At 47.8% G+C, this 25,180-nt stretch overlaps 1 protein-coding gene across 2 annotated transcripts; it reads right to left on the minus strand.

Annotated features, from left to right (window-relative positions):
* Positions 1–331: 331 nt before the first annotated feature.
* TMEM138 (transmembrane protein 138) lies at positions 332–23,208 on the minus strand. 2 transcript variants are annotated; one of them, XM_069748527.1, is made up of 6 exons: positions 23,079–23,200; positions 18,227–18,350; positions 15,692–15,836; positions 14,542–14,713; positions 14,377–14,452; positions 332–825 (listed from the first exon to the last, which is right to left on the minus strand). In XM_069748527.1, the coding sequence occupies exons 3-6, from the start codon at positions 15,817–15,819 to the stop codon at positions 713–715; spliced, it is 489 nt and encodes a 162-aa protein (XP_069604628.1). In that variant the 5' UTR covers positions 15,820–15,836; positions 18,227–18,350; positions 23,079–23,200; the 3' UTR covers positions 332–712. The 2 variants fall into 2 exon arrangements, with proteins under 2 accessions (XP_069604628.1, XP_069604627.1); XM_069748526.1 differs by lacking the exon at positions 18,227–18,350 and having other exon boundaries at positions 23,079–23,208.
* Between the last annotated feature and the right edge of the window lie 1,972 nt (positions 23,209–25,180).

Below are 25,180 nucleotides of genomic sequence, written 5' to 3' on the forward strand. Positions count from 1 at the left end.
GGAAAACTGCTTTTAGGTCCCGATCACGAGATGCAGGGATATGAAAACAACCAAGTGCAGTTGTGCTAACCTGCTTGTATAAATTCTCATAGAAATAAATTGGAGTTATGAAAGCAGAACAGCGATGTACACTGTTCTCATAGAGAATTCTCATAGTACAGTTGTGCTCAAGCTGTTTTTGTAACCCCGCTTCTGGTAGTCAGGACCTAGACAGACAGTTATTTTCATCTCAGCCATAAAAGGCAGAAATGGGAATAACCACTTTAATATCTCACGAGACAACCCCTTTAGGAACCCATTCCCAACACAGAGACATTTGTGTATGAAAAGATGTTGGACATTTATTTTTATTAAACAAAGCTATGAAACATCCATTATTAGAAAAGTCAAAAACTAAAAAAGGATTTCTTACACACATACACATTCGCTTTTTGAAAATACAAGTGAAATTTCTATTAATATCTGTAAAATGAATAACTCTGGAAATACTGGATGAATAATTTACAAAAAATGTTCCCTGGACTAAAAGAAGTTGTGGTTTGTCAAGAAATTACTGAACAATGGGGTCAGGTAATCTTCTCACCGCTCATCATGGAGATCGATTCGTCTGCTGGGATTTCAAAGGACACTCTATGGACTCCTCCCCAATGACCCTCAAACCCTTTGGTGCTTGTGCTCAGTCTCAATAGTGTCAGTCTAGCCATCAATTCATTTAACCCCGTACTCTAGCAAACTCATTGCGTAGCCACAGAGAATCATGGTAGTAGCGGGAATCTCCCAGACTTAGCGCAGTCCTCTTGTAGAAGTAAAAATACAGCACGGCCACTGTTAATACAGAAAAGAAAAAAAAAGAACACATTTAGAAAAAGTAAAAGCTACACATCAAATAAAAGGTCAATTAAAAAAAAAAAAAAGAGAAAAAAAAAAAAAAAGAGAAGAAGTTCTTGGGTACTCACCCTTTCTTGGAGCCTTCATTGGGTGACAAAACCATGGGTGTATGCTGCTGCCACTATGCAAAAAAATTAGCTCCTCCCCAGCAGTGTACACCCCACCAACTGGCACGAAGCTAATTAGTGAGAAAGGTGTAGGAGAAGCAATATAATACAAAAACATCGCTGACAACAACATACCGTATATACTCGAGTATAAGCTGAGATTTTTAGCCCATTATTTTTAGGTTGAAAGTGCCCCTCTCGGCTTATACTCGAGTCTTTGTCTCAGGCGTCGGCTGGCGAGGGGGAGCAGCAGGAGTGGCGGCTGTCACATCATGCTCACCCCCACCTGGCACGGTCTCTGCACGTCCCCGCTTCTCAGATGGTCTCTGGCGCCGGCAGTTTGTTCCTGTATTCAGCGGTCAAGTGGTACCGCTCATTAAAGTAATGAATATGGACGCGACTCCACTCCCATAGGCGCGGAGCGCATATTCATTATTTTAATGAGTGGTACCATGTGACCGCTGAACACAGGAACAAGCTGCCGGCAACGGAGACCATCTGAGAAGCAGAGGCCGCGCCAGGATAGGGTGCGTATGATGGGCAGGTGAGTCATGCGATATTCACCTGTCCCCATTCGACCGCCGAGCTGTGTCTCCTGCGTCCTCTGGCTGCGATGTTCAGGCCAGAGGGTGCGCCCTCTCCCTGAACAGTCACTGCAGAGACCCGGAAGACACAGCGGTGCATGGCAGTGGAACGGGGACAGGTGAATATTGCAAGTGCCGGGGGTGTGAGCCAGCGGCGACTCCGGCACCTAACCACCACAGCGCGCTGGTGTCCCCGCCTGCTCAGGACATCGGCACCTCTCCCCCAGCGACGAGAGGCAAGTACCATATGTCATTTTTTTTTCTTAATCGCAGGAGCAGCAGCATATGGGGCATATTATTCTATGGAGCATCTTATGGGGCCATCAACCTTTATGGAGCATTATATGGGGCATATTATTCTATGGAGCATCTTGTGTTGCCATCAACCTTTACGAAGCATTATATCTAGCATATTATTCTATGAAGCATCTTATGGGGACATCAACCTTTATGCAGTATTATTTATTGGTATCTCTTTTTAGTTTTGAAATTTACCAGTAGCTGCTGCATTTCCCACCCTAGGCTTAAACTCGAGCCAATACGTTTTCACAGTTTTTTGTGGCAAAATTAGGAGTCTTAGTTTATACTTGGGTCGGCTTATACTCGAGTATATACGGTAACTGTATACAAGAGCGGAAGCTGTGTCCCCCAATGAAGGCTCCAAGAAGATTTTATGGTGAGTACCCAAAATCTTAGTTTCTCTACTGCTTCACTGTGGGACACAGGAAACCATGGGATGTCCAAAAGTAATCTCAAGAGTGGGAAAAAGGACAGTACCCTTAAGTCTAAGCTCGTTCCACTGCGGCTTGCAGGACCTTTCTACCGAGGTTCGCAACCGACAAAGCATACAGTACAGACCAAAAGTTTGGACACACCTTCTCATTTTCATGACTATGAAAATTGTAAATTCACACTGAAGGCATCAAAACTATGAAGTAACACGTGTGGAATTATATACTTAACAAAAGCGTGTGAAACAACTGAAAATATGTCTTATATTCTAGGTTCTTTAAAGTAGCCACCTTTTGCTTTGATGACTGCTTTGCACACTCTTGGCATTCAAGAGCTTCAAGAGGTAGTCACCGGGAATGGTCTTCCAACCATCTTGAAGGAGCTCCCAGAGATGCTTAGCACTTGTTGGCCCTTTTGCCTTCACTCTGCGGTCCTGCTCACCCCAAACCATCTCGACTGGGTTCTGGTCTGCTGAGTGTGGAGGCCAAGTCATCTGGCGCCCCATCACTCTCCTTCTTGGTCAAATAGCCCTTACACAGCTTGGAGGTGTGTTTGGGGTCATTGTCCTGTTGAAAAATAAATGATGGTCCAACTAAACGCAAACCGGATGGAATAGCATGCCACTGCAAGATGCTGTGGTAGCCATGCTGGTTAAGTATGCCTTCAATTTTGAATCAATCACAAAAGCGTCACCAGCAAAGCACCCCCACACCATCACACCTCCTCCTCCATGCTTCACGGTGGGAACCAGGCATGTAGAGTCCATCCGTTCACCTTTTCTGCGTCGCACAAAGACACGGTGGTTGGAACCAAAGATCTCAAATCTGGAATCATCAGACCAAAGCACAGATTTCCACAGGTCTAATGTCCATTCCTTGTGTTCTTTAGCCCAAACAAGTCTACTGCTTGTTGCCTGTCCTTAGCAGTGGTTTCCTAGCAGCTATTTTACTATGAAGGCCTGCTGCACAAAGTCTCCTCTTAACAGTTGTTGTAGAGATGTGTCTGCTGCTAGAACTCTGTGTGGCATTGACCTGGTCTCTGAGCTGCTGTTAACCTGCGGTTTCTGAGGCTGGTGACTCGGATAAACTTCTCCTCAGAAGCAGAGGTGACTCTTGGTCTTCCTTTCCTGGGACGGTCCTCATGTGAGCCAGTTTCTTTGTAGCGCTTGATGGTTTTTGCAATTGCACTTGGGGACACTTTCAAAGTTTTCCCAATTTTTCGGACTGACTGACCTTCCTTTCCTAAAGTAATGATGGCCACTCGTTTTTCTTTACTTAGCTGCTTTTTTCTTGCCGGAATACAAATAATAACAGTCTATTCAGTAGGACTATCAGCTGTGTATCCACCAGACTTCCACACAACACAACTGATGGTCCCAACCCCATTTATAAAGGTAATAAATCCCACTTATTAAACTTGACAGGGCACCTGTGAAGTGAAAACCATTTCTGGTGACTACCTCTTGAAGCTCATCAAGTGAGTGCCAAGAGTGTGCAAAGCAGTCATCAAAGCAAAAGGTAGCTACTTTGAAGAACCTAGAATATAAGACATATTTTCAGTTGTTTCACTCTTTTTTGTTAAGTATATAATTCCACATGTGTTAATTCATAATTTTGATGCCTTCAGTGTGAATTTACAATTTTCATAGTCATGAAAATACAGAAAAATCTTTAAATGAGAAGGTGTGTCCAAACTTTTGGTCGGTACTGTAGGTGTGAACTCCGTAGAACTGTGCAAAGGTATGAATGGAAGACCATGTAGCAACTTTACAAAGCTGTAAGACCGACACCTGATGACGGATGGCCCAGGAGGCCCTCACTGCGCGAATGAAGTGAGCTGTGACCCTGAGTGGACATATTCTGTCCCTTACCAGGTAGGCTTCCAGAATGGCAGAACAGACCCAACAGGCAATGGTAGACCTGGAAGCAGAGAGGCCTCTTTGAAGATCTATTGGAGTCGGTTTGTCTGAAGGATGCCATTCTGGAAAGGTAGGAATGAAGGGCTCTCACAGGTCCAGTTTGTTTAGTGACCGCTCTTGAGGATAAGAGGGAGACTGAAAAAAGGAAGGAAGTAGGATGTCTTTGAGGTGAAAAGAGGAAACCACCTTAGGAAGAGAAGATGGAATCAGAGACAGGAAAGCCTCGTCTTGGTGGAACACCAGGTATGAGGAACGGCAAGAAATATCCGTGAGTTCTGAAACTCATCTGAATGAGGTGATGGCTGCCAGGAAGGCAACCTTCCAGAAGAGGAAAGAGAGAGAGAGAGAGATCTCTCTTAGTGGTTCAAATGGGGTCACCTGAAGGAAGTCCAGAACTAAGTTGAGGTTCAAAGGTTATACCGGGGGTGGTAAAGGGGAACGGAGTGTGCACCTTCCTGAAGGAAGGTCCTGGTCTGTGGACAAGATGCTAGATTTTTCTGAAAAAGAATAGAAAGCGCCGACACCTGCCCCTTAAGGGAACTCAAGGACATGCCAGATTCAAGGCCCAACAGTAGAATAAATGGCAGAGCAAAAACTATGTGGTGGGAAATTGAGTGAGCTCACTGATATGCGCTGCACATTGTTGTAGATCATCGCACTGGGACGTATCACAAATAAATAAGAAGAGAAACGATTTTCTCCAGTCTTGATTATATAAATAACACTTCACATTTATTGATCCTTCATAAAAACTGACATGCTGGCACTAGGTGGTATGCCAGGATGTCAGATTTTATGAAGAATCAATAAACGTGAAGAATTATTTATATAATAAACGCTGGAGAAAATAATTTCCTCTAGTACTCACCAGCAAAAACCATGGGGACGGCCTGGTTGGCTTCGCATAGGGGAAAAAGGCCTTTCCACATACGGTGGTGAATGCGAGAGGAAGAAAGCTTCCTTGCCCAATCATGGTCTGAATAACCTGATCGAAGAAACCCATGGATTTCAGTACCGAGGCCTCAACAGCCATGTCTTTAAATTGAGCGAATGAAAATTCTGGTGGAAGAGAGAGCCCTGTTAGGAAAGATCCAGAAGTTTCCACGGAGTGTCCGCAATGAGAAGGATTGCTTCTGGTTACCAGGATCTTCTGGACCAGTCCGGAGAGTCAAGTATGATGGGCATTCCCTCCGTCGATCTTATTGGCCACCCTTTTGATCAGCGATAGGGGTGTAGAGGTGGAAACGTGTGGGAGAACCGGGACCAGGAAATTTCCAGTGCGTTGGAGCAATCGCTAGTGGACCGCGAGATCTGGAAACAAAACGGAGTAACCTTGTAGTTAAGTCTGGATGCCATCAGATTGATGTCAGGAGCTTCCCATCTGAGACAAATCTTTTTGAAAACTGAAAAATTCAGGGATCACTTGCTGGCTGCAAGACCTTCTAGGCCGAGTTAGTCGACAGCCCAGTTGTCTACTCCGGGGAAGTGTACTGTTGAGATTGCCAGTACGTTCTGTTTGGCCCATAGACATCACTGTTTGACTTTTGAGTTCCTCTTTAGCGATTCATGTATGCCGCCATGGCATTGTCGAACTGGACTCGTATCAGATGGCTGGCCAGAAGGTTGTGCCAGTGAAGCAGAGCAAGAAAGATTGATCGGAGTTGAATGCTGAGGGAAAGGGACAAATCTTGAGCGTTCCATCGGCCTTTGACTGTTAAGATTTTGAAAACCCGCTCCCCAACGGAGCAGACTGGCATCCGTTGTTACGACCTTCTAACTTATTGGCAGAAACGATCTTTTGCAAGGGAGAGGTAGGAGCATCTCCACCATTCCAGTGACTTCTTGATCCAGGAGGGGAGTGTGACAAGATGGTCCAGGGAGCGAGTGGACTTGTCTCATCTTGATTAGGAGAAAGAGCTGCAGTGGGTGTTTATGCAACTGAGCGAATGAAGCTGCTTTCAGTGAGGAAAGTGAGTGGTGGAACTTTAGCCCCAACCCTAACTGTAGCCTTAACCCTAACCCCAACCCTAACCCTAACCGTAGCGGGAAAATGGAAATAAACACATTTTTTAAATTTTTACCTAACTAAGGGGGTGATGAAGGGGGGTTTGATTTACTATTATAGTGGGTTTTTTAGCGGATTTTTATGATTGGCAGCCGTCACACACTGACAGACGCTTTTTATTGCAAAAAATATTTTTTGCATTACCACATTTTGAGAGCTATAATTTTTCCATATTTGAGTCCACAGAGTCATGTGAGGTCTTGTTTTTTGCGGGACGAGTTGACGTTTTTATTGGTAACATTTTCGGGCACGTGACATTTTTTGATCGCTTTTTAGTCCGATTTTTGTGAGGCAGAATGACCAAAAACCAGCTATTCATGAATTTCTTTTGGGGGAGGCGTTTATACCATTCCGCGTTTGGTAAAATTGATAAAGCAGTTTTATTCTTCGGGTCAGTACGATTACAGTGATACCTCAATTATATCATTTTTTTATATTTTGGCGCTTTTATATGATAAAAACTATTTTATAGAAAAAAAGAATTATTTTGGCATCGCTTTATTCTCAGGACTATAACTTTTTTTATTTTTTTGCTGATGATGCTGTATGGCGGCTCGTTTTTTGCGGGACAAGATGACATTTTCAGCGGTACCATGGTTATTTAGATACCGGTATGTCTTTTTGATCGCGTGTTATTCCACTTTTTGTTCGGCGGTATGATAATAAAGCGTTGTTTTTTTGCCTCTTTTTTTCTTACGGTGTTTACTGAAAAGGTTAACTAGTGGGACAGTTTTATAGGTTGTGTCGTTACGGACGCGGCGATACTAAATGTGTACTTTTATGGTTTGTTTTTTTATTTAAAGAAATGTATTTATGGGAATAATATATATTTTTTTCATTATTTAGGAATTTATTTTATTTATTTTTTTTTTACACATGTGGAAAATTTTTTTTTTACTTTTTTACTTTGTCCCAGGGGGGGACATCACAGATGACTGATCTGACAGTTTGCATAGCACTCTGTCAGATCACCGATCTGTCTCAGAGCACTGCAGCCTTACCAAGCGCCTGCTCTGAGCAGGCTCTGTGAAGCCACCTCCCTCCCTGCAGGACCCGGATGCCGCAGCCGTTTTGGATCCGGCCTGCTGCAGGGATGGGAGGTAAGAGACCCTCGCAGCAACGCGATCACATCGCGTTGCTGCGGGGGTCTCAGGGAAGCACGCAGGGAGCCCCCTCCCTGCGCGATGCTTCCCTGTACCGCCGGCACACCGCGATCATGTTTAATAGCGGTGTGCTGGGGGTTAATGTGCTGGGGGTTAATGTGTCGGGGGCGGTCCGTGACCGCTCCTGGCACATAGTGTCGGATGTCAGCTGCGATAGTCAGCTGACACCCGGCCGCGATCGGTCGCGCTCCCCCCGTGAGCGCGGCCGATCGCGCTGGACGTACTATTCCGTCCGTGGGAATTAAGGACCACCCCACATGGACAGAATAGTACGTCCAATGACAGAAAAGGGTTAAGGAGTTCGGAAAGATCTGCACCAAAAACGCATGTAAAAAACACGTTCAAAATGCAGGTACAGTGGGTACGGAAAGTATTAGGACCTCTTCAAATTTTTCACTCTTTGTTTCATTGGAGCCATTTGGTAAATTCAAAAAGTTCATTTTTTCTCATTACTGTACACTCTGCACCCCATCTTGACTGAAAAGAAACAGAAATGTAGAAATTTTGCAAATTTATTAAAAAAGAAAAACTGAAATATCACATGGTCATAAGTATTCAGACCCTTTGCTCAGTATTAAGTAGAAGCACCTTTTGAGCTAGTACAGCCATGAGTCTTCTTGGGAATGATGCAACAAGTTTTTCACCCCTGGAATTGGGGATCCTCTGCCGTTCTTCCTTGCAGATCCTCTCCAGTTCCGTCAGGTTGGATGGTGAACGTTGGTGGACAGCCATTTTCAGGTCTCTCCAGAGATACTCAATTGGGTTTAGGTCAGGGCTCTGGCTGGGCCGGTCAAGAATGGTCACACAGGTGTTCTGAAGCCACTTCTTTGTTATTTTAGCTGTGTGCTTAGGGTCATTGTCTTGTTGGAAGGTGATCCTTCGGCCAAGTCTGAGGTCCAGAGCACTCTGGAAGAGGTTTTCATCCAGAATATCTCTGTACTTGGCAACATTCATGTTTCCTTCAATGACAACCAGTCGTCCTGTCCCTGCAGCTGAAAAACACCCCCATAAAATGATGCTGCCACCACCATGTTTCACTGTTGGGATTGTATTGGGCAGGTGATGATCAGTGCCTAGTTTTCTCCACAGATACAGCTTAGAATTATCACCACAAAGGTCTATCTTCATCTCATCAGACCAGAGAATCTTATTTCTCAGTCTCGGAGTCCTTCATGTGTTTTTTTAGCAAACTCTATGCGGGCTTTCATATCTCTTGCACTGAGGAGAGGCTTCCGTCGGGCCACTCTGCCATAAAGGCCCGACTGGTGGAGGGCTGCAGTGATAGTTGACTTTGTGGAACTTTCTCCCATCTCCCTACTGCATCCCTGGAGCTCAGCCACAGTGATCTTGGGGTTCTTCTTTACCTCTCTCACCAAGGCTCTTCTCCCACGATTGCTCAGTTTGGCTAGACAGCCAGGTCTAGGAAGACTTCTGGCGGTCCCAAACTTCTTCCATTTAAGGATTATGGAGGCCACTGTGCTGTTGGAGCCTTGAGTACTGCAGAAATTCTGTTGTAACCTTGGCCAGATCTGTGCCTTGCCACAATTCTGTCTCTGAGCTCCTTGGCCAGTTCCTTTGACCTCATGATTCTCATTTGGTCTGACATGCACTGTGAGCTTTGAGGTCTTATATAGACAGGTGTGCGCCTTTCCAAATCAAGTCCTATCAGTTTAATTACACACAGCTGGACTCCAATGAAGGAGTAGAACCATCTCAAGGAGGATCACAAGGAAATGGACAGCATGTGACTTACAGGGCAAAGGGTCTGAATACTAGTGCCAATGTGATATTTCAGTTTTTCTTTTTAAATAATTTGAAAAAAATTTCTACATTTCTGTTTTTTTTTTTCAGTCAACATGGGGTGCAGAGTGTACGTTAACCCCTTCATGACCAGGGGATTTTTCGTTTTTCCGTGTTCGTTTTTCGCTCCCCTCCTTCCCAGAGCCATAACTTTTTTATTTTTCCGTCAATTTGGCCATGTGAGGGCTTATTTTTTGCGGGACGAGTTGTACTTTTGAACGACATCATTGGTTTTAGCATGTCGTATACTAGAAAACGGGAAAAAAATTCCAAGTGCGGTGAAATTGCAAAAAAAGTGCAATCCCACATTGGTTTTTTGTTTGGCTTTTTTGCTAGGTTCACTAAATGCTAAAAATGACCTGCCATTATGATTCTCCAGGTCATTACGAGTTCATAGACACCAAACATGACTAGGTTATTTTTTATCTAAGTGGTGAAAAAAAATTCCAAACTTTGCTAGACAAAAAAAAAAAAAAAAAATTGCGCCATTTTCCGATACTCGTAGCGTCTCCATTTTTCGTGATCTGGGGTCGGTTGAGGGCTTATTTTTTGCGTGCCGAGATGACGTTTTTAATGATAGCATTTCGGTGCAGATACGTTCTTTTGATCGCCCGTTATTGCATTTTAATGCAATGTCGCGGCGACCAAAAAAACGTAATTCTGGCGTTTCCAGTTTTTTTCCCGCTACGCTGTTTAGCGATCAGGTTAATACTTTTTTTTATTTGATAGATCGGGCAATTCTGAGCGCGGCGATACCAAATATGCGTAGATTTGATATTTTTTTTTATTGATTTATTTTGATTGGGGCGAAAGGGGGGTGATTTAAACTTTTATGTTTTTTTTATTTTTTTCACATTTTTTAAAACTTTTTTTTTTAACTTTTGCCATGCTTCAATAGCCTCCATGAGAGGCTAGAAGCAGGCACAAGCCGATCGGCTCTGCTACATAGCAGCGATCTGCTGATCGCTGCTATGTAGCAGAATTGCACGTGTGCTGTGAGCGCCGACCACAGGGTGGCGCTCACAGCGACGGGCAATCAGTAACCATAGAGGTCTCAAGGACCTCTATGGCTACAATGGAGACGCATCGCCGACCCCCGGACATGTGACGGGGGTCGGCGATGACGTCATTTCCGGCCGCCCGGCCGGAAGCGGTAGTTAAATGCCGCTGTCTGCGTTTGACAGCGGCATTTAACTAGTTAATAGGTGCGGGCAGATCGCGATTCTGCCCGCGCCTATTACGGGCACATGTCAGCTGTTCAAAACAGCTGACATGTCCCGGCTTTGGTGCGGGCTCACCGCGGAGCCCTGCATCAAAGCAGGGGAGCCGGCATCGGACGGTATAGTACGTCCGATGCCGGTAAGGGGTTAATGAGAAAAAAAAATTGAACTTTTTTGAATTTACCAAATGGCTGCAATGAAACAAAGAGGGAAAAATTTAAAGGGGTCTGAATACTTTCCGTACACACTGTATTTTATACAGCGTTTTTTCTGCCAAGTGATGCAGAAACTATGCAGAAATTTCTGCACTAACGACCCAACGTGTGCACATACCCTTTAGATCAGGTACTGCTACCCTGCTGAGCTTGCGGCTTGTAGCCCTTACATTTTCAAGCCATTAAAACAGTAATAATATATACAGGGTGGGCCATTTATATGGATACACCTAAATAAAATGGGAATGGTTGGCGATATCAACTTCCTGTTTGTGGCACATTAGTATATGGGAGGGGGAAACTTTTTAAGATGGGTGGTGACCATGGCGGCCATTTTGAAGTCAGCGATTTTGGATCCAACTTTTTTTTTTTTTTTTCAATGGGAAGAGGGTCATGTGACACATCAAACTTATTGAGAAAGAAAAATGCAGGATGCACTCACCAATCTTCAAAGTAGCAAATTTTATTGAGTCTTCACAATTAAAACTTCATGGTCGGGGGAGAAGAAAAGGAGCTTGTGCGAGCAGGGGAGACGACGGCCGTTTCGCGCGGTCCTTGCGCTTCAACGGGTCTGCAAGGGTCTGCGCAAGGACCGCGCGAAACGGCCGTCGTCTCCCCTGCTCGCACGAGCTCCTTTTCTTCTCCCCCGGCCATGAAGTTTTAATTGTGAAGACTCAATAAAATTTGCTACTTTGAAGATTGGTGAGTGCATCCTGCTTTTTTCTTTTGCTACCTGGGACACATATGTTATTTCATGGTTTTGCACCCGATATCTTTTTTGCCATGGCTGTTGCTGACATGATATAGCTTTCTAGTACCGGCTTTCCTGAAGATTATGGATTTAGTTGGGGCAGTGCCGTCCATATGCTATTTTCTCTCTTTTATTCGTTTTTGATAAACTTATTGAGAATTTCACAAGAAAAACAATGGTGCGCTTGGTTTTAACATAACTTTATTCTTTTGTGAGTTATTTACAAGTTTATGACCACTTATAAAATGTGTTCAAAGTGCTGCCCATTGTGTTGGATTGTCAATGCAACCCTCTTCTCCCACTCTTGACACACTGATAGCATTTCTTCTGCGGTGTTGCTATCAGTGTGTCAAGAGTGGGAGAAGAGGGTTGCATTGACAATCCAACACAATGGACAGCACTTTGTACACACACACTGCTCAAAAAAAACATAGGGAACACTAAAATCCCACATCCTAGGTATCACTGAATGAAATATTTCAGTTGTAAATCTTTATTCATTATATAGTGGAACGTGTTGAGAAAAGTAAAAGTTATATCTACAAATACCGGGTAATCAAAGTAAATCACAACTAATATCCCATGGAGGTCTGGATTTGGAATGAAGCTCAAAATCTAAGTGGAAAATCAAATTACAGGCTGATCCTACTTCAGTGGAAATGCCTCAAGACAAGGAAATGATGCCCAGTAGTGTGTGTGACCTCCACGTGCCTGTATGATCTCCCTACAACGCCTGAGAATGCTCCTGATGAGGCAGTGGATGTTATCCTGTTATCCTAAGGGATCTCTTCACAGACCTGGATTAAGCCATCAGTTAACGCCTGGACAGTCTGTGGTGCAATGTGGCTTTGGTGGATGGAGTGGGAAATGATGTCCCAGGTGTGCTCAATCGGATTCAGGTCTGGGGAGTGGGCGGGCCAGTCGTTAGCATCAATGCCTTCATCTTGCAGGAACTGCTGACACTCCAGCCACATGAGGTCTGGCATTGTCCTGCATTAGGAGGAACCCAGGGCAAACTGCACCAGCATATGGTCTCACAAGGGGTCTGAGGATTTCACCTCGGTACCTAATGGCAGTCAGGCTACCTCTGGTGAGCACATGGAGGGCTGTGAGGCCCTCCAAAGAAATGCCACCCCACACCATTACTGACCCACTGCCAAACCGGTCATGCTGAAGGATGTTGCAGGCAGCAGATCGCTCTCCACGGCGTCTCCAGACTCTGTAACGTCTGTCACATGTGCTCAGTGTGAACCTGCTTTCTTCTGTGAAGAGCACAGGGCGCCAGTGGCGAATTTGCCAATCCTGGTGTTCGGTGGCAAATGCCAAGCGTCCTGCACGGTGTTGGGCTGTGAACACAACCCCCATCTGTGTGCGTCAGGCACTCAGACCATCCTCATGGAGTCGGTTTCTAACCATTTGTGCAGACACATGCACATTTGTGGCTGGCTGGAGGTCATTATGCAGGACTCTGGCAGTGCTCCTCCTGTTCCTCCTTGCACAAAGGCGGAGGTAGCAGTCTTGCTGCTGGGTTGTTGCCCTCCTACGGCCCCCTCCACGTCTCCTGGTGTACTGGCCTGTCTCCTGGTAGCACCTCCAGCCTCTGGACACTACGCTGACAGACACAGCAAACCGACTTGCCACAGCTCGCATTGATGTGCCATCCTGGATGAGCTGCACTACCTGAGCCACTTGTGTGGGTTGTAGAGTCCGTCTCATGCTACCACGAGTATGAAAGCACAACCAACATTCAAAAGTGACCACAACATCAGCCAGAAAGCAATGGTACTGAGATGTGGTCTGTGGTCCCCACCTGCAGAACCGCTCCTTTATTGATTGTGTCTTGATAATTGCCAATAATTTCCATCTGTTGTCTATTCCATTTGCACAACAGCATGTGAAATTGATTGTCAAACAGTGCTGCCTCCTAAGTGGACAGTTTGATTTCACAGAAGTTTGATTTACTTGGAGTTATATTCTGTTGTTTAAGTGTTCCCTTTATTTTTTGAGCAGTGTATATAAAGTATTTGTTAGGTAGTCTGCAGGTCGTCTCCCAGTATATAATTATAATACATGTTCCTAAATGATACCATTTGGAAAACAGAAAATTGGATTTTAGTATTTGATATATTTTTTTTATCATAGTCACACTTTAAGAAAACAAAAAAGCAATGTTAAGAGAGGTTTTATCTTGATTGACATTTGCAGGATTCACAGTACAGTGATATTAAAAGATCACTGGGGCTCCATTAATGAGTAGAATATGGAGTCCTCCCTCCATTAGTCGTCACTATGATTGCAGAGTGAATGATGAGTTCTAAAGTCAGCTATCTCCATCAGCCCATGCCCGAGCTTGTCACTTCATTAAATAGCTAACTGAAAAAATGAGGGGTCTAACAATGATCGGTGAGTTCGCAACAATCAGAAACTTATCACCTATCATGTGGACAGGTAATAAATGTAATTCATTTGGAAAACCCCTATATATTCCTAACCCCAGCAAACCAAAAAGATTCCAAATGTCCCCATTCATACTGCCCCATAGCTCTGCGGTTCAATTAATGGTGGCCATTCCCGTGAAAATATTTTGAAGCGTAATCTACACCACAGTGATGGGCTAAAGAAACCAAATAAGATTTAATGAGACTGAGTTGCTGAGACTAGCGGCAGAATTTTAGTATGAGGCCGGGGTCACACTTGCGAGTTCAATGCGAGAAACTCGCATCAAGTCCTGGCACTGCCGCCGTCACTCGGGACTGGAGCGTGCGGCTACATAGCAATACATGCGGCCGCACACTCCAGTCCTGAGTGCCGGCGGCAGTGCCAGGACTTGATGCGAGAGACTCACGTGAGTTTCGCGCATTGAACTCGCAAGTGTGACCCCGGCCTAATATAAAGATCTGCCAACATTCCCCATCCCGAGATAAAAGACTCACCGACTCGCTGCAGAACAAACAACGCCTGCAATCCATCGGACCACACAAAGATATTTTCTGTCTTCCACCGCAAATTCTAGAAGAAAAAAAAAAAAAAAAAAAGACACAATATAGACAAGGAAGGGAGAAGAACATTGATACCCAATATAACAGATACAGTCTTACCATAAGCCATACGTGTAAAGACACACTGAGGGTTAAATGCAGCGCGCAGAGAAATACTGTGCCTTGGAAACGCTGGCATAGTAAGCGCAGAAGCCCAGCTTGGAACACAAAGGTGTTAAACAGCATAAGGAACAGGACAATGGCAGCAAATAAAGTACCGACATCCTGCAAACTGAAACAGAAGAGGACGGTGCTCAATATCTGCTTTATTCTAATACAATACAGACCTGACACGTGAAGAAAACGCTCAGACTTCACAAAAGGGGCGTTCTCCAGGATGTAAACCCTAATGGCCTATTCTTAAAGAGAACACGGCAGTAGGATCAGCCGTCCTACGCCATCTATAGGTCATAGAAAGGTGAATAAAATGATACCTTCATATCCGTGATCCGATGTCTTATTCCAGAGAAATCCACATTTTTTAACATGTAAATGAGCAGTTAAGATCTATGGGCCGGACATAGATCTCTCTGAGAATCTGCTTCCGAAGCTTATTTTAATTGAGGGGAGTTACCAGTGTGAGACATGTAGATCAGGAGAGCGGACTGTCAGTCGTTACATGTCTCACACTGGCTACACCCCCTTTCATTTACAATAAGCTCTGGAGGCAGATTCTCAGGGAGAGCTATGTCCGGCCCACAGATCTTAACAGCTCATTTACACATTAAGAAAAATGTGGATTTCTATAGAATAAGACATTGGATCGTAGATATCAAGGTATCTTGTTATTCACCTTCCTAAGACCTACATGCTCATAGATGGTTTAGGAGGGCTGATCCAACTGATAGATACCCTTTAAGCCCCCCATACAAATTAGACTAATGTCGACAGGTTTGGCCTACACTCTAATGTGCATGGGGTAACAGCCAATTGATTTTCTAAGGGGGATGTAGATTGGCAGTCCTAAATCAGACATGCCAAATTTTTTCTCCCAGAGATAAGCTGCCAGCCGAGATGTCTGCGTGTGGCTTTCCCATACAGAACACAGGAGTGTTTGGCAGAACGTGCACTTGTGTATAAGAGACACAATAGAAATGACTGTCAGCTGAATGGTCGGCCGAAGCACAGTCCAGCTGACAGTCTTCTACTGTGTATGAGGGGCTTCACACATGGATTGTCCCAACCAAACCCTGTAAGAACAATCACTTACATGAAAAGCACCAGCTGGATAACTGGCGCTGACCGTAGGAGCTCTGAAAACGAATTCACAAACAAATCATAAACCAGGAGCAGGAACTGGAGCGTAAGGACCAGACTGTAATTCCCGGGCTGCAGCATCCTCTCCTGACACCGACCTACAGTACGAAAAAAAAAAAAAACACAATGGCCGATATACATCAGTTAGGATGGAGGGCAAAAATTACAGGAAGACTCATAAAAAGGTAAATATTGTGATATGCCTAGTACAGGGCCTGGAGAGGGAGAAGCGTGACACACGGATGTAATCCCTTACTGCCATCAGCCGGACATGTACCGGGGATGTCGGGTTCACGTGTATGGAGCGGCATAAATGGCAGTGACTGGAGCTAATGCGTAGAGCTGCCATCCAAATGGGCAGCGTCCCATGCTGGCCCCCCATAGAACTGCTAACAGGTTGCCATGGCAGCTGGATGCACCCTGAAGGGCTTTATTGCCTCTATCTTAGTACTCCACAGGGTGGGCTACACAGAACATTATTTTCACTATATACTGAAGTGCTGGAGTATTGCAGTATGTTGTGCAAGCTTCATGCCCCCTGCGACCAAACAAATGAAAAGTAATTTTATAAAGTTTTTTATTGTATTTTTTTTTTAAATATAACCCCCTTCCAAAAATTAAACATAAATAAGTAAATAAATTACAATCATCCATCATTTCCCCAAAAGCAAAAATATTATTCCCTACTCCCATATCAGCAGCGTAATGGAGTTAAATACCTACCGATCGCCATCTTTTCCGGGTTCCAGAGCTGCCCCCGTCCACTTCTGAGCCACGTGACAAATATTCACACCGGCCAACTGACACCGTGTCCTCTTTGTGGGGCAGCAGCTCCACTCACATTGAGAAAGCGAATTTTCAGTCCTCACAGAAGACATGGTATGAGCCAGCCGGTCTAAATACTGGTCACGAGGCTCAGAAGAGGACCAGGGTCGGCACTAGGATCCGGAGAAGAGGGACTGGGGTAGGCGGCGGGATCAGAAGGGGACGGTGCTGGGATCAAGAGAAGAGGACGGGGGTCGGTGGCGGGATCAGGAGAAGAGGATGGAGGTCGGCGGCGGTAATAGAAGGGGACAGGAGTCGGAGGCGGAATCAGGAGGAGACGGGGGTCGGCGGCGGTAATAAGAGAAGGGGATGGGGGTCGGAAGCAGGATCAGGAGAAGGGGATCGACAGCGGTTATAGAAGGGGACGGGGGGCGGGATCAGTTGAAGGGGATGGGAGTTGGCGACATGATCAGGAGAAGGGAATGGGGGTTGGCGACAGGATCAGGAGAAGGGGATGGGGGTTGGCGACAGGATCAGGAGAAGGGGATGGGGGTTGGCGACAAGATCAGAAGGGGACGGGGGTCGGCGGCGGGATCAGGAGAAGGGGACGAGAGCAGAGGCGGGATCAGGAGAAGGGGACGGAGCAGAGGCGGGATCAGGAGAAGGGGACGGGAGCAGAGGCGGGATCAGGAGCAGGGGACGGGAGCAGAGGCGGGATCAGGAGCAGGGGACGGGAGCAGAGGCGGGATCAGGAGAAGGGGACGGAGCAGAGGCGGGATCAGGAGGGGATGGGAGCAGAGGCGGGATCAGGAGAAGGGGATGGGAGCAGAGGCGGGATCAGGAGCAGGGGACGGGAGCAGAGGCGGGATCAGGAGAAGGGGACGGAGCAGAGGCGGGATCAGGAGAAGGGGACGGAGCAGAGGCGGGATCAGGAGAAGGGGACGGGAGCAGAGGCGGGATCAGGAGCAGGGGACGGGAGCAGAGGCGGGATCAGGAGCAGGGGACGGGAGCAGAGGCGGGATCAGGAGAAGGGGACGGAGCAGAGGCGGGATCAGGAGGGGATGGGAGCAGAGGCGGGATCAGGAGCAGGGGACGGGAGCAGAGGCGGGATCAGGAGCAGGGGACGGGAGCAGAGGCGGGATCAGGAGAAGGGGACGGAGCAGAGGCGGGATCAGGAGAAGGGGACGGGAGCAGAGGCGGGATCAGGAGAAGGGGACGGGAGCAGAGGCGGGATCAGGAGAAGGGGACGGGAGCAGAGGCGGGATCAGGAGCAGGGGACGGGAGCAGAGGCGGGATCAGGAGGGGATGGGAGCAGAGGCGGGATCAGGAGAAGGGGATGGGAGCAGAGGCGGGATCAGGAGAAGGGGACGGGAGCAGAGGCGGGATCAGGAGAAGGGGACGGGAGCAGAGGCGGGATCAGGAGAAGGGGAAAGGGTCGGCTCCAGTAACAGAATGGGAAGGTGGTCGGCAGTGGGAGCAGAAGACGATGGGGGTTGTTGGTGGGATCACGAGAAGAGGACGGGATCCGGAGAAGAAGGTGATCAATAGGTATTTACAGGGATCTTGTGACACCATTGACTGCGGCATCGAGGTGAGCGGTGGTGACGCCGTTACGAGCCTGCACGCTGCCGAGACGCCTGCACGGGCAGCATATTCTGAAGACAGGACATGTGCACGCGTCATAGCTAATGTTTGGAGTCATAAAGTTGTCCGCATCGCTCACCTCCAACAACTCTTATAAGGGATTAGGGAATCCATTGTTTGAGGTGAGAGCTTCTTGAAAGAGGAGGCCATGTGCACAGGTATGACTGGTACTTGTAGTTCCACACCAGAAGAGTCTCAGACAGCTGAAATTTTAGTTAAAGGAGAAGTAATGGAGGAAGCAAGATACAGAAAGGCTGACCTACAAATAAGGAGGAAAGGATGATACACACACACACACACACAGGACGACACACACACACAGGACAATACACATACAGGACGACACACACACACAGGACAATACACATACAGGACGACACACACACACACACAGGACGACACACACACACAGGACAATACACATACAGGACGACACACACACACACACACAGGACGACACACACACACACAGGACAATACACATACAGGACAACACACACACAGGACGATACACACAGGACGACACACACACACACACACACAGGACGACACACACACAGGACGGCACACAGCACAACACACAGGACGATACACACAGGACGACACACACACACAGGACGACACACACAAGACAACACACACACAGGACGACAACACACACACAACGATACACACAGGATAACACACACACACAAGACGACACACATGCACAGGATGACACACAGGACGACAACACACACACAGGACGACAACACACACACACACACACAGGACGATACACACAGGATAACACACACACACAGGACGACACACACACACACACACACACACAGAACGATACACACAGGATAACACACACAGGACGACACACATGCACAGGATGACACACACACACACAGGACAACAGACACACACAGGACGACACACACAGGACGACACACACACACAGGACGACACACACACACACAGGACGACAAACACACACACGATGACACACACACAGGATAACACACACAAGACAACACACACACACACAGGACAACACACACACACACACACACAGGACGACAACACACACACACACAGGACGATACACACAGGATAACACACACACACACAGGACGACACACACACACACACACAGAACGATACACACAGGATAACACACACACACACACACAGGATGACACACATGCACAGGATGACACACACACACACACAGGACGATACACACAGGACAACAGACACACACAGGACGACACACACAGGACGACACACACACACACACAGGACGACACACACACACACAGGACGACACACACACACAGGATGACACACACAGGACGACACACACAGGATAACACACACAAGACAACACACACACACTCACAGGACAACACACACACAGGACGACACACACACACAGAACGATACACACAGGATAACACACAGAACGATACACACAGGATAACACACACACACAGGACAACACACACAGGACGATACACACAGGATAACACACACACACACACACACAGGACGACACACACAGGATAACACACACAGAACGATACACACAGGATAACACACACAGGACAACACACACAGGACGATACACACAGGCTAACACACACACACAGGACGACACACACACACAGAACGATACACACAGGATAACACACACACACACACAGGACGACACACATGCACAGGATGACACACACAGGACGACAACACACACACACACAGGACGACAACACACACGACGACACACACACAGGACAACACACACACAGAACGATACACACAGGATAACACACACACACACACAGGACGACACACACACACAGGATGACACACACACAGGACGACACACACACACACAGGACGACAACACACACACACACAGGACGACACACACACACAGAGGACAACACACACACAGAACGATACACACAGGATAACACACACACAGGACGACACACATGCACAGGATGACACACACACACACACAGGACGATACACACAGGCTAACACACACACACAGGACGACACACACACACACAGAACGATACACACAGGATAACACACACACACAGGACGACACACATGCACAGGATGACACACACAGGACGACAACACACACACACACAGGACGACAACACACACGACGACACACACACACAGGACAACACACACACAGAACGATACACACAGGATAACACACACACACACACAGGACGACACACACACACAGGATGACACACACACAGGACGACACACACACACACAGGACGACAACACACACACACACAGGACGACACACACACACAGAGGACAACACACACACAGAACGATACACACAGGATAACACACACACAGGACGACACACATGCACAGGATGACACACACACACACACACAGGACGACACACACACACACAGGACGACACACACACACAGGATGACACACACACAGGACGACACACACAGGATAACACACACAGGACGACACACACAAGACAACACACACACACACAGGACAACACACACACACACACACAGGACGACACACACACACACACACAGGACGATACACACAGGATAACACACACACACAGAACGATACACACAGGATAACACACACAGGACGACACACACATACACAGGATGACACACACACACACAGGACGACACACACAGGACAATAGACACACACAGGACGACACACACAGGACGACACACACACACACACGACGACACACAGGACGACACATACACAGGATGACACACACACACACAGGACGACACACACACAGGACGACACACACACACACACAGGACGACACACATACACAGAACGATACACACAGGACAACACACACACACACACACAGGACGACACACACAGGATGACACACATACACAGGATGACAGACACACACACACACACACAGGACGACACACACACACAGGACAACACACAGGACGACACACACACACACACGACGACACACACACAGGACGACACAAACAGGATAACACACACAGGACGACACACACACAGGACGACACACATACACAGGATGACACACACACACGACGACACACACACAGGACGACACACACACACACACAGGACGACACACACACACAGGATGACACACACAGGACGACACACACAAGACAACACACACACTCACAGGACAACACACACACACACAGGACGACACACACACACAGAACGATACACACAGGATAACACACAGAACGATACACACACACAGGACGATACACACAGGATAACACACACACACACACAGGACGACACACACAGGACGACACATACACAGGATGACACACACACACACAGGACGACACACACACACAGGACGACACACACACACACAGGACGACACACATACACAGAACGATACACACAGGACAACACACACACATACACAGGACGACACACACAGGATGACACACATACACAGGATGACAGACACACACACACAGGACAACACACACACAGGACAACACACAGGACGACACACACACACACGACAACACACACACACAGGACGACACAAACAGGATAACACACACAGGACGACACACACACAGGACGACACACACATACACAGGACGACACACACACAGGACGACACACATACACAGGATGACACACACACACGACGACACACACACACACGACGACACACACACAGGACGACACAAACATACACAGAACGATACACACAGGATAACACACACAGGACGACACACACAGGACGACACACACAGGACGACACACACAGGACGACACACACACACACACACACACACACACAGGACGACACATACACAGGATGACACACACACACACACACACACAGGACGACACACATACACAGGACGACACACACACACACACACACACAGGACGACACACATACACAGAACGATACACACAGGACAACACACACACACAGGACGACACACACAGGATGACACACATACACAGGATGACAGACACACACACACACACAGGACGACACACACACACACAGGACAACACACAGGACGACACACACACACACACACACACAGGACAACACACAGGACGACACACACACACGACGACACACACACAGGACGACACAAACATACACAGAACGATACACACAGGATAACACACACAGGACGACACACACACAGGACGACACACATACACAGGATGACACACACACAGGACGACACACATACACAGAACGATACACACAGGACAACACACACACACAGGACGACACACATACACAGGATGACAGACACACACACACACACAGGACGACACACACACAGGACAACACACAGGACGACACACACACACACGACGACACACACACAGGACGACACAAACAGGATAACACACACACAGGACGACACACACATACACAGGACGACACACACACACGACGACACACATACACAGGACGACACACACACAGGACGACACACACACAGGACGACACACACACACGACGACACACATACACAGGATGACACACACACACACACACAGGACAACACACAGGACGACACACACACACACACACACGACACACACACAGGACGACACAAACATACACAGAACGATACACACAGGATAACACACACAGGACGACACACACACAGGACGACACACACACAGGACGACACACATACACAGGATGACACACACACACACACACACACAGGACAACACACAGAACGATACACACAGGACAACACACACACACAGGACGACACACACACACAGGACGACACACACAGGACGACACACACACACAAGACAACACAGATACACAGCACGACACACACAGGACAACACAAACACAGGACGACACACACACACACAGGATTACGTACCGGAGTCCGCTGGCCTGCTCTATCTATAGCGCTGCCGCCATAATCCTGGAGTGCCTGCTGCCATGACGACAGTTATCTGCTAGCAGAGGAGGGTAAATGCTAGACTGTATGGGCTCCTTCCAGGTATGATGTCATTTCCGGGGGGGGGGCGTCTGTCAGCTCCTTCTCCAGGGATCCCAGTCTCAGGTCGGACTCCTCAGGGACACACAGGAGTGTTGATTAACGGGATGATGTTTTCTTAGATTTTGGGGTGAGGGGGCCTGATACTTGGTTTATCTAGTGGGATTTGGCAGGTTAATGTTTGTGTGATCTGGGAGCTTTGAGGGGGTTAATGCATGCTCGTGGGGTCTTTTTGGGCCCCTGGGGGTTAATGCAGTCTTGTGGCGTCTGGTTGGGCACTGGGGGTTAATGCATGCTTGTGGGGTCTGGTTCGGCCCCTAGGTGGGTTATTACATGCTTGTTGGTGTCTTGTTGGGCCCTGGAGGGGTTAATGCACGCTTGCGTGGTCTGGTTTGGCTCTAGAGGGTTAATGCATTCTTGTGGGGTCTGGTTAGGCACTGGAGGGTTAATGCATTCTTGTGGGGTCTGGTTTGGCATCTGGAGGGTTAATGCACACTTGCGGGGTCTGGTTGGGCACTGGGGGGTGGTTAATGCATTCTTGTGGGATCTGGTTGGGCACTGGAGGGTTAATGCACGCTTGCGGGGGTCTGGTTGGGCACTGGGGGTTAATGCATGCTTGGATCTGGTTGGGCACTGGGGGGTTAATGCATGCTTGTGGGGTCTGGTTGGGCACTGGGGGGGGGGGGGGCTTTATTACATGCTTGTGGGTGTCTTGTTGGGCCCTGGAGGGGTTAATGCACTCTTGTGGGGTCTTGTTGGGCCCTGTGGGGGGAAAGGGGGGATAAATGCATGCTTGCGGGGTCTGGTTGGGTCCGAGGGGGAAGGGGGGATTAATGCACGCTTGCAGGGTATGGTTGGGCCCCGGGGGGTTAATGCATGCTTTGTGCTTCTGGGGTCTAATTGGGCTCCCGGGGGGGGGGGGGTTTGGGTAAATGCACTATTGCGGTGTCTGGTTGGGCTCCTGTGGGAGGGGGTCAATGCGCGCATGTGGGGCCTGGTTGGGCTCCCGGAGGGTTGCTGCATGATTATGGGGACCTTGGGGGGGTTAGTGCACGCTTGCAGGGACTGGTTGGGCCCGAGGGGGGGGATTTAATGCACACTTGCGGGGTCTGGTTAGGCCCCGGGGGTAAGGGGGGGGGGGAGTCGATGCACGCTTCGGACTGGTTGGGCTCCTGTGGGGGGGTTAATGCACGCTTGTGGGGTCTGATTGGGCTCCCGGGGGGGGGGGGGGAGGGTGTAAGTGCACACTTGTGGTGTCTGGTTGGGCTCCTGTGGGGGTTAATGCACACTTGTGGGGTCTAATTGGGCGCGGGGGGTGTAAATGCATACTCGTGATGTCTGGCTGGGCTCCTGTGGGGGGGAAGGGTTCATGCACACTTGTGGGGTCTGGTTGGATTCTGTGGGATTAATGCACACTTCGGTCTGGTTGGGCTCCGGTAGGGGGGTTAATGCACGATTGTGGGGTCTGATTGGGCTCCCAGGGGGGAGATTTAGATTTTTTTTATTTTTTATTAAAAATTTCCCTTTTTCTTTCAGATATAGCTTTTGAGGGCGACAGAGTGGAATTGCCACTCTGATCTCCCACCTAGAATTGTCATTACCGTATCATCTGTGGTCTACAAGGCAAGGCTCTAACACATCGTCATTCCCTGGAGTACGGTCCTTGCCACTAATCCCCTACCCTGTCCCCCCAGAAACAGATAGAGTAGGGAGGGCAGACAAATCTGTTACCTGCCAGCCACCCGAAAGACTGCGCCCAGGTTATTCCATGCCCATCTTCATCACTGGACTGCGAAGATGGATTTGGGGTATATCCTACCAGGCTGTGAGGGGGCTCCGTTAAGAAAAGGAAGGAACAAGACAAATATGTCCTAGTTTTCCCCTGAGCAATAGACGTCTCCTGGGGAAACCTTCCTATTATTATTTATTTAACAGGAGAAAATGGACCCCAAAAATTGTTGTTCAATTTGTCCTGAGTACGC

The sequence above is a fragment of the Ranitomeya imitator genome, chromosome 2, assembly GCF_032444005.1.
Source record: "Ranitomeya imitator isolate aRanImi1 chromosome 2, aRanImi1.pri, whole genome shotgun sequence".
Taxonomy (NCBI): domain Eukaryota; kingdom Metazoa; phylum Chordata; class Amphibia; order Anura; family Dendrobatidae; genus Ranitomeya; species Ranitomeya imitator.